Source organism: Natrix helvetica (genome assembly GCF_964273705.1).
Source record: "Natrix helvetica genome assembly, chromosome: 1".
Taxonomy (NCBI): Eukaryota; Metazoa; Chordata; class Lepidosauria; order Squamata; family Natricidae; genus Natrix; species Natrix helvetica.
In genome coordinates, this window is record NC_138548.1 from 157,688,542 (window position 1) to 157,703,800 (window position 15,259).

Here is a 15,259-nt window from a genome sequence, read left to right on the forward strand (position 1 = left end):
GCAACAGCAACAGCAACAGCAACAGCAACCCTTTGAAGTGGGTTGGGCTGAGAGAGAATGACTGGCCCCAAGTCATCTAGCCAGCTTTCATGCCTATGGCTGGGCTAGAACTCACAGTTTCCTGGTTTGTAGTCTGGTACCTTAACCACTAGACCAAACTGGCTCTCCTTAATCCTTAGGCTCTAAGAATCTTGTCCTCATATGGCACTTCTGACAATTCCATACGGATGTCCCTGCAGTGAAATGTTATTTTCAAGCAAGTGCTGAAAATAAATTTGATAGTTTTTCAATCTGTTCAATCTTTTCCCCCTCAGTTCTGAGAGAATATTACGGTCTTCTTTATGCCCCTGACTCAGAATTAATCCCTTGGAAAATTCTGTGGTATTTCTGGTTTCAGGATCAGGATCTCTCTAGGGGACATGCTAGTTTTTGTTTTTTGTATTTCATTTAAGAGCAACTTCATTTGTGTAATCACAATTTAAAACATACAGGACGATTCATGCTAAAATATTGTGAGATATAATCAGATTATACTTGTATGCTGTTCATAAATTATTCACAGTTTTTCATGAGGGAGCAATAAAAATTGTGATGAATAAGATGGCTACTAGAATACAAATAAAGACATTTGATTGTGCTGTTCGGTCCTGAAATACATTTGTCATAACACTGGCATGATTTTAAGCCAAGTTGATTTCTGGATTGCTATTGGAGAAACAATGTGAAAAAAAATGCAACAAGGATGATGGAAACAGAATCAAACTGATAGATGTACACAAACACACATGCATCGGATACATAAAGTGTTTTAAGTGTAATAGAATTTGATGCATTCATGATTGTGGTTCTAAAGATCTGAAATAAGTGCCTGATTTTAAACCTGATTTTTTTTCTGCACTGTATAATGGTGTCTTCTATTGAAAAAGAGTATAGTTTATTATCAAGTGGCCAAGCAAAAAATTCCTTCCTTCCTTCCTTCCTTCCTTCCTTCCTTCCTTCCTTCCTTCCTTCCTTCCTTCCTTCCTTCCTTCCTTCCTTCCTTGTTACATAATGGCTGTGTTCACTTTGAATTGTCCGCAGATTAAACGCCGCTGCCATCTTCCTCCTCTGAAAGAGTAACACCCGTGAGGGGCTGGAGAATGCAGCTTGCTCTGCTTGGATGCTGCAGGATTGCTTTAAGCGCTAAGCTTAGTGCTTTCAGATACCATTACCGGCATCAGCGATGTAGCTTTGTGGATGCTTCTGCCGCTTCTAGATGAGGATGACTGATGGGGGCTGGGTGGGAGTAATACATTGGAGATCTGGCATTTCGAAACACTAGAGAAAGCTGCTCCTTGCCTCAGAATGGAGAGGATTGGCATTTTCTTTGCTAGCCAAAGGATGCCTGGGAGCTAGATAGCTGAGTGATTCGTTTTCATAAGGCAGGAGATGCTCTCTGGGAATAAAAGGGCCATGCATCTTGGAATCGGTGAGCCATTCCAGTCTCTAAGTCACCAGGTATGGCTCTCTGCTTTTTATATTCCTATTTCCTATTGCAGCTTAGATGAATAATGCTATCTAGTGGCAATAGATGCAGGGGTTCATTTTTAAATGGGGGGGGGAGATATGGGAGGGTATCCTTGCCGGTTTTAGAAATTCACGCGCTCATTCAAATGGTAGGAAATAAGGGGGGGTGGGGGAAGTGTGTGCGTGTGAGAAATCAAAACGTGCAATCGCTCGCTGTCAAAAGGAATTTTAAAAACGAGCAAATACATCTTGGTGTTAATGCTGGTTCTGCTAAAGCACCTGTACATGATGCAAAAAACCTTGAAGGTTTTTCATTTATATCTTGTGTTAAAAGTTCATACACGTAGTAGCAGGTTGGGTAGAATTATGCATATCTTCCATTAAGATACATTTTAATGCAGTTATGAGAGCAGTCTGAAAATAGGCAATATAATCAGGAACAGGGCTCAGTTATTCCAGAAAGTAGTATAGAGGTATAGAGTTGATGTTAGCATTTTTAAAAGAGATCTGCCTAACTTCACTCAAAAGTGGGAAGGCTTTTTGAAGGTTTTCAAAACTGAAAAGCCTTTTCCCAAATTTCTCTGTTTCTTTTAACTGGTGACAAACTTACCTATAAAAGAAGCTGACGTGATTTTAATGGATGTAATATTTTGCCGCTTTTTAAGGCTTGACTCCCATCAGCTCCGTTATATTAACAGAGGTTAGGTTTTTGAAAGAAAGTTTTAGAAAAAGGAGACAGCTTGATCTGTATTTTATATAAATCAGTGGCAGCCTATTTTTATGCAGGGGAAAGGAAATGGAAAGCAACTATAATCAATTTAACCATGTTCATGCTGAATCACCCAAGGAAGAAAGCTCTTATCCGTGCATCTCACAGAGCATTGAAAGAGATTATATCTAAAAGTAAACACAAATATGACTATAGGGGGAGGGGGGATTTGTTAATGCACTAATTGCTCTGCTTTGACTGTTTTCTGGGTATTTCCATGGTAACCAATTGGGATATATTTTAAAGCTAAGAAAAATGTTCAGGCTGATGTTCCTTATATGCGATCATGTTACACCTCATGTGTTGTTGATGTATAGTTTGTGCAGATCGTCCCAGGAGCTGGGTCCTTTCTAATTCTTGAATCCTAAGAATTGGATTTCAAGTTTTCTTTTCTCTTTTAAACAAATGTGTATGTTTAAAGTTCAAGGGAGGATAGTATTGGAAATGCAGTTTCCGAAAATGAAATTTAAACTTGCATCTGTATCATTCCCCTCTCAGTTTATTTTCCAAAATACATGTGGCAAGAAGTCTAAAGCTAAGGTTCACTGAAGAATAAGGGTTCAGTCAAGGCCACAATTTTTTAATTAAAAACATATATTAAAACAACATTTAGCTTGTTGCTTGTAAGTGTAATTTATATGTTTTTTGTAGAGTTCTTATCCAGCTTATATTTTGATTAACAGCAAGGGAAAGGACACATTCTTAATCTTGATTAGTTTTAGAATGGTTTTAATGTAACTTTTTCAACATTGCAACAAACCATATTTAATCTTTCAGAATTGAATTTTGGAGAATTTTAATGCAAGGAGTACATTCTGTTTCTTGGCAGCCTACGGAAATTCCTGAGAGTTCAGATATTCTAATGATTTCTCTGGCTAAGTTTATTTTATTTATTTAGCAATCATAATCATTCTTATTTGTTATAAAGTCTTGTATAGAGCTGACTCAGAGTTCAGTGAATAATTTCAGGGATCTATCTATCTATCTATCTATCTATCTATCTATCTACCTACCTACCTACCTACCTACCTACCCACCCACCCACCCACCCACCCACCTATCATCCATCCATCCATCCATCCATCCATCCATCCATCTCTCTCTCTCTCTCTCATTTACCTACCTACTTACTTACCTACCTACCTACCTACCTACCTACCTACCTACCTATCTATCATCCACCCACCCACCCACCCACCTACCTACCTATGCAATTTTTGGTAATACTGTCTGTCATTTTGGGATAGATCATTTGGCCTTTATGATATCACTAAACGTAATTGATTAGTTATGGGATACAGTAGCTTTGCTCCATTTGTTGCACTGGCTGAAGATATCTAAATAATTAATCTCAAAAACATTGTTGTCCTTCTCAATTATTTGCCTATAACAATGTCCTGACTTACCAAGTAAAACCAAGTAAAGATATTTCCCTTCTGGGAGATTTGGCCAGTTTATTTGCAGCTGAGCTACTGTATAGATGGAACTACAGGGAGGTTGCTTCTGCTGGTTTGCTTCGGATCTTTGGCTCCATTTCCCCAGTGACAGGAATTCTTACACCACCCCTCAGTAGCCCAGAAAATGAGTAGGAGTGACATTTGCAGGTTTTTCCCCAAAGTGCCAGACGACAGTACTGCTTTTTCACTATGGCATGTTTTTTTTTTTTTTTTTTTTACTGTTGCTGGATCTGTAGCAGCTTCTGCCAAGGTAGTGATTTGTTTACTCTTGTTCTCAGCTTCTCAGAGAAGAAGAAGCTGAGGGGGTCACCTTCAAAATGATTCCAAGGTTTAGGAAAGTGAAAGTGGTGGCCACGTGAAGCTGTCCCTCATTGGTTGTATGGCATTAGGATGCTTTCTTACTCGCAATTGGATTGGCTGGCTGTACACACGTCTGAGCCAGTGAGAGAGGAAAGCAGAAATGATCATGGAGACAGCAGTAGACAGGAGGAACCAGACTTCAGTTCGTGACAACGACAGCAGCTCTCAGTTCCTTTGCTTCCTAATAAACGTACATAGGGAAACGTTCAGGGATGAATAGATTGGGAAAATCAAGAGTCCCATTATGTGTTTGTGAACTTTGGCTTGCTGCTAACTGGCTTCCACGTACAGTACCTTGCATCTGGGATGAGAAAGTAGAATTTTACATTGTACAGTGTAAGCTGAGGACATGCTGAACAATTACAATAGCAAACTACAGTTTGCTGACACTTATAAGGGAAGAACTGAAGTAGGTAACAGAAAATTTTGAAGAAATGTACGGGTGGTCCTCGACTTACAACCACAATAGAGCCCAATATTTCTGTTGTGAAGTGAGATAGTTATTAAATAAATTTTGCCCCATTTCACGACCTTTCTTGCCACATTTGTTAAGTGAATCACTGCAGTTTGATAAGTTAGTAACCCAGTTGTTACATGAATCTGGTTTCCCCCATGGACTTTGCTTATCGGGAGCTCACAGAAGGTGATCACGTGACCTTTGGGACACAGCAATGGTCATAAAGGTGAACCAGTTGCGAAGCTTCTGAATTTTGATCTGCAAAGGTCATAACTTTGAAAAATGGTCGTCCTGAAGTCACATTTTTCAGTGCTGTTGTAATTTTGAACGGTCACTAAACGAACTGTTGTAAGTCGAGGACTACCTGCGTTCGTGATGCATTTATATTTCATCAAAACACAGCTTAAATGTCCTATTTTTCAAATATATTTCCACAATCCTTTGTGAAAGCTGGGCCTAGGCTTACGAAAGCTTTTAAAAAAAAATGCAGTCTACATTTCTGCGGGCAAGTTTGGGAACACTTTGTTGGGTATCAGTAAAGGAGAATATTTGTACTTCAGGGTTGATGGGTAATGGGCAGTGGTGGGTTCCGGATCTCATTCCAATTGGTAAAGTTGGAACGGGCCCGGCAGCGTCCACATGGACGCACACAATGCTGCGCACACATGCGTCTTAGCGCTGTATGTGCCATGCACAGAAGCGGCGAAGGCCTAAAAGACTGGTAAGAAGCTCAAGCGGACGGGTGGGCCCTCCGGAGCACCTACCGGAATGATATCTGGTGCTCTGGGCAGGCTCCGGTAGGCCCTTATCGGGACGTACCACCTGCAACTCACCACTAATAATGGGTAATGAAAGGTCAGAGAGCAACAAGGACACCTCACTTTGTTGTGTTCCCAAATGCTGTACTGCACTTTGAAACCAGTCCCCCCCCCTTTGAAGTCTGTTTTGAGAATGTAGGCTCATTCGTTGACTACAACTGTTATTTTGTCCGAAAGACATAGCTCCCTTGACTTTTATGATCAGCACTATTCCAGGTAGATAAGCTCTCTGGAAAAGAAACTAAGAGGGCATGGCTTGCCACCATTCTTGTGTCCATAGAATTATCTAAAACCGGGGCCTTCAACCTTGGCAACTTTAAGACTTGTAGACTTCAGCTCCCAGGATTCTTTGCTGGCTGAGGAACTCTGGGAATTGAAGTCCACAAGTCTTAAAGTTGCCAAGGTTGGAGACCCCTGATCTAAAGGCCAAAGAAGCTATAACAGTGACGTGCAGTGAGGGTTATGGCTGGGGAGGCTGGTGACGTCATCAGGAAGGCGGGGAATGGGACCACGTGTGCAGACCACGTGTGCAGACCACGTGGTCTCGTTCTCCGCCTTCCTGAGTGAACATTAAGGGGACCGCGGCGTAGCATTACTTCCTCCACCGGCACCAGTCCCTTTCACCCCGCTCAAGCCTTGCCGCCTGCAGCCACCGCCCGCCCTCGCTGCTCCTTTCGTTGCTTGCCCGCCCGCCTCTAAGGCACGCCAAAGCCTCCTTCGTCCCCCCCCAGCGCGCACCCTTTTTATTTCCCGTGACACCCCCCCCCCATTTCAGGAAAGCTTTCCCCATTGCCTGGGGGGTGAGGGGGGCGGCTCCTCTCCCCCCACTCCCTCCATCCCTGCCTCTCTCCTCAGCCCCAAAGCTCCGTCCGCGCGACTCACTTCCAAGGCGATGGCTGCTCCATCCCGCTCCGGCTCTGGAAGTGACCGAAGATCAGGCTGCGTCGCTCGCTCGCCGGACTGCTTCGGCGCCATTCTGGCTACCTTCGTCCATCCGCGCCTGGGAGATGCGGAAGCAGTCCGGTGGACGAGTGACCGAAGATCTCGCTGCCTCGCTCGCTCGCTCGCCGGACTGCTTTGGCGCCATTCTGGCTACCTTCGTCCATCCGCGCCCGGGAGACGCGGAGGGAGAAATGTTGTCGGTGCCTCCAGATGACGAACCAGTCGCTTGCTTTCGTCATCGGGAGGCCGATAACATTTCTGCCTCCACGTCTCCCGGGCGCGGATGGATGAAGGTAGCCAGAATGGCGCCGAAGCAGTCCGGCGAGCGAGCGAGCGAGGCAGCGAGATCTTCGGTCACTCGTCCACTGGACTGCTTCCGCATCTCCCGGGCGCGGATGGACGAAGGTAGCCAGAATGGCGCCGAAGCAGTCCGGCGAGCAAGCGAGCGAGGCAGCGAGATCTTCGGTCACTCATCCACTGGACTGCTTCCGCATCTTCCGGGCGCGGATGGACGAAGGTAGCCAGAATGGCGCCGAAGCAGTCCGGCGAGCGAGCGAGCGAGGCAGCGAGATCTTCGGTCACTCGTCCACCGGATTGCTTCCGCATCTCCCGGGCGCGGATGGACGAAGGTAGCCAGAATGGCGCCGAAGCAGTCCGGCGAGCGAGCGAGCGAGGCAGCGAGATCTTCGGTCACTCGTTCACCGGACTGCTTCCGCATCTCCCGGGCGCGGATGGACGAAGGTAGCCAGAATGGCGCCAAGGCAGTCCGGTGGACGAGTGACCGAAGATCTCGCTGCCTCGCTCGCTCGCCGGACTGCTTCGGCGCCATTCTGGCTACCTTCGTCCATCCGCGCCCGGGAGACGCGGAGGCAGAAATGTTGTCGGCCTCCCGATGATGAAAGCAAGCGACTGGTTCGTCATCCGGAGGCGCCAACAACATTTCTCCCTCCGCGTCTCCCGGGCGCGGCCGGACGGATGTATATAATATTATATATAGTATATAATATTATATACTATTATTCCATGAAGAGAGGTGAGGCCCTGCCTCCCTTGCCTCTACTGACCGCACGTCACTGAGCTATAAAGTAGTTTATTTGAAACACCTTTAAACCAAAGAATTTTAACAGAATGATTCAATGCAGAACTTTAGGGTACTTCACTGAAATCTCTGCTCTGGCTTCTTACCTTTGCAATAACTTCCTTTAAGGTAGATTTTTATTACTCCAATTAAATGTTCTATTTTAGATTAGAATAACAGAGTTGGAAGGGACCTTGGAGGTCTTCTAGTCCAACCCCCTGCCTAGGCAGGAAACCCTATACCGTTTCAGACAAATGGCTATCCAACATCGTCTTAAAGACTTCCAGTGTTGGGGCATTCACAACTTCTGGAGGCAAGCTGTTCCACTGATTAATTGTTCTAACTGTCAGGAAGTTTCTCCTCAGTTCTAGGTTGCTTCTCTCCTTGATTAGTTTCCACCCATTGCTTCTTGTTCTACCCTCAGGTGCCTTGGAGAATAGTTTGATTCCCTCTTCTTTGTGGCAACCCCTGATATATTGAGAACTGCTATCATGTCTCCCCTAATCCTTCTTTTCATTAAACTAGACACACCCAGTTCCTGCAACCGTTCTTCATATGTTTTAGTCTCCAGTCCCCTAATCATCTTTGTTGCACTTCTCTGCACTCTTTCTAGAGTCTCCACATCTTTTCTACATCATGGCGACCAAAACTGAATGCAGTATTCCAAGTGTGGCTTTACCAAGGCATTATAAGGTGGTATTAACACTTCATGTGATCTTGATTCTATTCTTCTGTTTATGCAGCCTAGAACTGTGTTGGCTTTTTTCCCAGCTGCTCCATACTGCTGGCTCATATCTTCAGGCAAGAAAGATATTCAGAATGGCTAAACTCCTGATTTTTGGGGTCTGTTGTGTTTGTAGCATGGATTTTATTATGCTCCTTTTAAAAGGATTCCTTTCATCTACAAATTACACTTCTACTAATAGCATTGTGGGTAGATCAGGCATATTTTATGCCATTCCCTTTTATTTCATTCAAATACAGATGTTATAAGCTTGGTAAGGTTTGCTTCTGGAACCATCTTACTATATGAAACAAAAGACATCTCAGGTGGAATAAGATCATACATAGATTCAAGTCCAGTTCAACTTTCTGCGTTTTAAAATTTATTTCATGCAATTTCTATTTGAAGTCATGCTTGTTATGTTTTCTTGGTCTTCTCTGGTCTTGGACCAAAATAAACTATTTTTCTTTCTATATGAACACAATTTTCCTTGAGCGGGATATACATATATACCAGTGGTGGGTTTCAATTTTTTTTAGAACCTCTTCTGTAGGTGTGGCCTGCTTTGTGGGAGTAGGTTGCCAGCCATGTGACTGGGTGGGCGTGGGCAACTTGTAAAATGTGGTAAAACTCGCTTAACAACGCTCTTGCTTAGCAACCAAAATGTTGGCTCAGAAACTCTGGCATTTGAAGCACGCAAGTCTTAAAACTGTCACATTACAAGACCCTTGCACCCCTAACCCTTTAGAAAAAAACCCCAGGAGTGTTCAAACTTGACAGCTTTAAGACATTTGGACTTCAACTCCCAGAATTCCTCCTCTCGCTCTTCATCTTGATGATGTGCAGACGGGCGGGGGGAGGGAGCTGGAACCGGTTCTAAATGGCACTGTAGGTTTGTGGAACCTCTTCTATAGAAGAGGTTAGAACTGGCAGGAACCCACCCCTGATATATACGTATGTTTGTGTGTGATGACCTGAACTAATAGCATGAAGAAAATATGTATCGGGTTAGTTTTAAAAATGTTTTTATGCATATGCTCAGTAGTTATCATTGTGAGCGGGATATTAGTGACAGTAGTACTGAAGGCATGGTGGATCCTGCATCAAGAAGCATGATGAGTTGCCAGAAGAACATCTACCCTTTTCAGTTCTTAGTAGATGCTGTCAATAGCGGTAGAGGTATGTCAATGAGATTATTCCTTTGTGAACAGAGTCATCATAAAAGCAAGACTGTTGACCGTTAATTGGATTAATATAAATACATGAAATTCCAAGACTGCTGCTGTTATCATCAATCTGTTCTCTTGAGTTCATTGGAATTTGCTTCCGGGGTAGGGTTGTAGATTCTAAGTCTGAAAGAAATGGGTCTCATCCTTTCATGAATTCAGTTTCATTACAGGCTGTCCCCGGCAGGTTGCTTAGTGACCGTTCAGAGTTATGATGGATCTCCTCAGAGCAATTTATGACCGGGTTTGAAGTTCTGATGGTCACACCCCGCCTTGCAGTTATGTGATCGCAATTTGGACAACTGGTCTACATTTGTGGCTATTCACATGACCACAATTTATGAAGGCAATTTTTTTTTTGTTGGAAAACAGTATTTATTTCCAGTTTTTTGGCAAAATATACACACTGGCCAAAATGGGTTCGCTTAATTACCTTGGTGTTCACTTAATGACCACTGGGAAAAAACTCATAAAATTGAGCATGGACATTGGGTAACTTGTTTAACAATCAGTACAACTAACAACTCTAATTCTGGGCTCAATTACAGTCGTATGTCAAGAACTACCTATAGTTCTGTTTCTGGTTATTGCCAGATCTATTCTTGCTTTGATCCTCTTCTGTACAGTCACCACTGTCCTGTTGCTGTTTTATGAAGCTGCTTCCATCTAAATTTGTGGTTATTTTTCTCCTTTGGTGGCAGAGTCAGCTTTGTATGCAACCCTTCAACAGAATTTTTCCTCATATTCCCATTTGAGAACCACTTTTTCACTGAGGATTTTCAATCAATAATCTCTGTGGGTCTATATGCTTGGCAAACCAGAATCGTTACCCTCTGAGGTTTCTCCGGGTTGGCTCCACTTCCCCAACCTGGATACAGTTATATATAAAAATGTATACTCATTCATATCAGCAGACTATTTAAAAAAATTAAAAATAGAGACGGTTCAATAAAGAAACATTAGATTCAGGATCATCTTATTTATGAAGTTTGACTGGGATGCCCTTTCTTGTCATTAAAATATAGGGAATACATTTCTACCCAACCTTTTAATAGGCATGTTTGCACTGTCAACTTATTTCTTATCAACTGCATGTTGAAGATGAAAAATGCCATTTGCTTTGTGACTTGGCTTCGTTAAAGACACTATTTGCCTTTTTGTGATCTCATAGGTTGATGAGAGCTTCCACTTGAAAAAAAATAATAATTTCTTGGTGAAAATTTGCTAATCTTACCTCCAAGGTCTTGTGAGAAAAATGCTGAACTTCTCAGATCTTGACATCTTTTTATGGTTCTTGTGTAAAATCTAGAACAGCAAGATCTCATGAGATTTTCAGACCTTTTACATTTATTTATGTTCATTCTTCCTCCAAAGGATTTGGAGTACATGACGTGTGTGTGTGTGATGTATAGATTCCAAGTATCCTTAGTGTGTAGTTATGTAACACTGTGTTAGCAATGCAATTGGGACAGCATCCTCAAATGTATTTATATGCAGCAAAATTTTTGTACATGTAGGACAGGCTTATTTCTATATGGAAATGACTTTTCTTTCGGAAAGCTACTTTGCACCAAAGCAACTTTATTTCACTTCCCAAGAGAATGACGTTTTGTGCAAGTAGCCCTAGTTTTACTATAATTGCACATAACTTTGAACTCATAGCAGGGACATAAGGAGAAGAGGATAGATAAGTAGCTCCCCAAAAAAAGAACTGTTGGAACAGGTCTTCAGTTCTGGTGTAGAATGCAGAAAGGACGTACTATTTCTGAACAAGCATAAGCTGCACTCTGACCAAGTAGTCAGAACATTTGAATTTGAAACCAAGATAGCCCAGAGTGTATGACTCATACCAGATTATTTTTAAACCTTCGCTTGTTTTACAGACAGTGCATTATTTTCTTTCAGCATATGGAAGAATCGGAAGAAATCTCAGCAGGCCTTATTCCGAGTAATCAGGGAAGGAATTTCACGTCTCTTTCTTTAATCACTTTAATGTACAAATTTCAAAATGAGTTAGCTATTATCAACCCAATATTCCTACAATATAACCTGAAAGGAAAGGCTTTCAGAAGGAATAAATAGGTCTTGTTTGTTTGTTTGTTTGTTTTATTGGATTTATATGCCGCCCTTCTCCCAAAGGACTCAGGGCGGCATACAACATTAAAAAACACATATCACAAAAGTTAAAAGGAAATTAGATAAGTATCCAAAAAACCCAAACCCAATTAATATAACAATAACATTTAAAAATTAGATAAAATTAATAGGTCAGGCCGGCTTGCTGGAAAAGCCAACTTTTTAGGGTGCGTCGGAAGGACCGGAGGTCGGGGATTATGCGAAGCTCTGGGGGCAGCTCATTCCAGAGGGAAGGCAGAGAAGGCTCTCCCCCTGGGGGTCGCCAGCCATCGGATCTTCTCCCAGTTTCTCTTTCAGCACAGTCTCATTTTCTTCAAGATTTTGCTATTCTGGTAGTTTTGAGTAATATACGCATGAGAGACCTCGTATACAGCTGTGTGAACACGGGATTCTGAATCAAATCACTTACCTTTCTCCAAAAAACGTTTGTCTGTCAATTCTACTCTATTGAGTTGGAGTTCAAATTCTGAATCTTACAACTCTATTGAAATTCATGATATGCTATTTTTTTTTTTTTTTTGCAGTGGCAAACTGCAAATTAGTTTATCTGTAATAAAACTCTTTGGAATGGGTGCGAATCCTCCCCCTCCAGCTCCTAGTCAGCTGCTGAAAGAAAAGGCTGGAAAATATTGAGAGGCCTGTTATCCTTAGCACCTGTTTTTTCTCCAGCTGCTTATTTCAGGCAGTGGAAGGATGTTACTATATCATTATTTTAAGCTAATGATACAGCCATGGGAGAATGGCCGGTAGAAAATTGCCATCATTGATTAGGGCCCCAAAATAAACAAAGCTTGTCATTTACAGGGAAACAACAACAGTTGTTTAGAAGTAGGGTCTTAAGTGAAAAAGAGGTACTTAGAAGCTGATTATCAAGTTTGTGGAAAGCAGTAAATGAAAATCTGGATAGGGAGAGACTTATAATGTGTGTGGGGGTTGTATCATAACAGACAGGAAATGGATATATGTAGGTGATTTATATTTGTAGAAATCTGTATGAGATGTACTATCATTAAAAAAAAAAGGCCCAGCTAAGTAATTCCCAATGCTAGAGGGGAATTGGTCCCTGAGGTGATCGATCAACAGGTTGTTAACATAAATGTCCCACAATGCCTTTTTCGTATCTGTGCCAAGAAGGGAAATTGGGATGAGACAGTAATTGGAGGCACTTGCAGTTTTATAGCTTAAATTCAGAATGTGGTAGTACATATTATTGGAGGTTAAAAAAACATTGTCAGTAAAGAAACCTCATTAATTTAATCTAAAGCCCTTTTATGTTGTTTTTCTTCAGGGCAGCCAGTGAGGTGTTTGGTGGAGGAATTAGAAACCTAGAATTTTCTGAGTGTGCTATTTTTATCAGTAGATAATTTATTTCATCCTCAAAAGTGTCATGAACTTTCAGGGAGGTTAACAATGAGCAGAAATCTTATATGCAGCTTTTCCTGTGCAGGTACCATGCAGGTTTCTGCATGCAAAATGGCAGCCTCTTCTGTTTTCAAAGTGTGAGGAAACCCCTCTTCAATTTCATGTATTTCCAACACCTTTGGTGTTACAAAGCCGTACAACAATCTAATGGGCATTGTAAGAAAATATTTTATTGGAAGTCTGTTTAAAAACATTGGCTCAATTGATTTGCAATGGGTATTACAATGTACACCCTATAATTTGTGGCATAGAAATTTGTGTGAAAATATAAATAAAATATAAATAAAAACAAATGTAAAATTATCATATCCTTAATGCAGTAAATTGTTGAGGTCAGGCTATGCCCGGTCTTCAAAGCTTGCAGCTATCCCTGAGGTTATGGGCAGAGGTGGTATTCAGCCAGTTCTGATAGGTTCTGGAGAACCGGTAGTGGGAATTTTGAGTAGTTTGGAGAACCGGCAAATAGGCTGGCCCTGCCTCCGCTGCCTCCCAGCTGATCTTCTTTTGTTGCCCTGAACAGGAGAAGGGAGCTGGAAAGCAGATTAGTGGGGTGGGGAGGGAATGGGGATTTTGCAGTATTCTTCCCCTGCCATGCCCACAAAGTCACACCACACCCACAAGCCACGCCCACAGAACCGGTAGTAAAAAAATGTGAATCCTGCCTCGGTCATGGAATAGTGATTTGAGCACTTGACAACCAGCTCGCAATTGTATCAGTGGCAGCATCCCATGGTTGTCCTTTGTGACCTTCACTGCCAGCGTCTGACAAGCAGAGTGAATGGGATTGCTGGCAGCAGGATGCAAATGGCGATCAGATGGCGTCGCACCTAATGAACCCCATGGGATTTGCTTAACAAGGGCAACTGGAACCGCCAGAACTGCCATTGTAAGCCAGAGCGGCCGTGTGACATTGTGCTTTAGAACCATGTCACTCAGTGACAGGAGTTTCTGGTTCCAATTACCATCATTAACCAAGGACTGCATTTATCACATTCAGAGGGATAATATCATTAGGTTTGTAAAAAGGGAGGGGAGCTGCTGCATCAGATGGGTGAATAAATGTTAGTCTAATAAATCAGTTGGGCATAATGGCTTTCATCTCATGGACAGCTTGCAGGGGTTTATTAGTTTCTACAACCAAGACAAGAACTTGATAACCTTTGAAAAGATGTCTTCTTCTGTGCCCTGAGCTACCCATATGTTCTATTATCATGCTCCTCTTTGGCTTTAAAGAAGCTAATTGTTGCACCGATCAACATGAATATTAAGAAAAAGTGCTGAGCATAATTAATGTCTAAAAATTAGATATGTAAACAGATTAATAATGCAGTAAAAGAGTTGTTTTCTCTGGATTTGTCTAAATGCCTAAAAAGAAATGGAACAGAAAATATGGGGTTTCATTACAGAAAACGTATCCTAGTAGTGAGTATCTGTTCAGGTTTTCTTATAAGATAATCAGGACTATCTTACAATATATGTTTCGTATGAAGTACTGTGCTGGTCGTAACGGCATGAACTACTTCTGTGGTGATATTTAAATCAGCAATTGTATTATAGACCTACATTTCTAAAGAAGGAGTGGCTTTTTGACACATGCATGCCCACAGTTTTTTTTAACGAGATACTGGCCTGGATTTCACATTATTTTAGTGAGAATTTTAAACAATGGAATGTAGAATAAGCCCCAGGGACATAGTCAGTACATCATACTGAATTATTTATTTATTTGCAGTTTTTTTATAGCTCTCCCCAGTCACAAACCTCTGGGCTGATTACAGCAGAGTAAAAATTAAAACGATAGAAAAATATATATAATATATAATTATAATATATATGAGGCACAAGTGTGATGGGTGGCATAGAAATTTGATCACCCAATCAATAAAGTATACCTCTATTAGCTATATACATTAAATATCTCTCCAAAAATAATTTTTTAAAAAACTTACAGCTTAGCATTATGGCTTTTTAAAAGGGAAGGATTCAGTTTATACTAGTTTCTTTTTATGTCTACATTACCTGAATGGGAATGAATGAGTTTAGTGAAAGCTTTTCATTTCTTGTCCCAAAGGTCATTTTTCGAAAGGCAACTGGACTTCCTTTGTTTTTCCTTCAAAACATTTCACTTCTTATCTAAGAAGCTTCTACAGTTTTGACTGAATGGTGGGAGTGGATGGATTTATATTCCTTGCAGTCGTCTTTAGCACTCTGATCATTGATCGATCATTGGCTCCCTGAAAATAGTTGAGACCACTTGGGGGTTTATCTCTTCTTCTTCTGATACTACTGATAGGAGTAGTAACAGTGGCTCACGCCAACCACCTAGCATCTATAATGGCAGCTTGTACATAGTGACAAAAGCTC

General features: G+C 41.8%; 1 protein-coding gene across 13 annotated transcripts in view; it reads left to right on the forward strand.

Annotated features, from left to right (window-relative positions):
- SLC4A10 (solute carrier family 4 member 10) overlaps nucleotides 1-15,259 on the forward strand; it is a 240,184-nt gene that overhangs the window by 90,148 nt on the left and 134,777 nt on the right. Inside the window, exon 1 of one of the 13 annotated variants that reach the window (XM_081943645.1) lies at nucleotides 1,402-1,497. The exons of 11 other annotated variants lie outside the window; for them this stretch is intronic. In XM_081943645.1, the coding sequence (XP_081799771.1) occupies nucleotides 1,429-1,497 (69 nt within the window). In that variant the 5' untranslated portion in view covers nucleotides 1,402-1,428. Of the gene's footprint in view, nucleotides 1-1,401; nucleotides 1,498-15,259 lie in introns of those variants that run through there. One more of the 13 variants, XM_081943651.1, reaches the window with a different exon arrangement.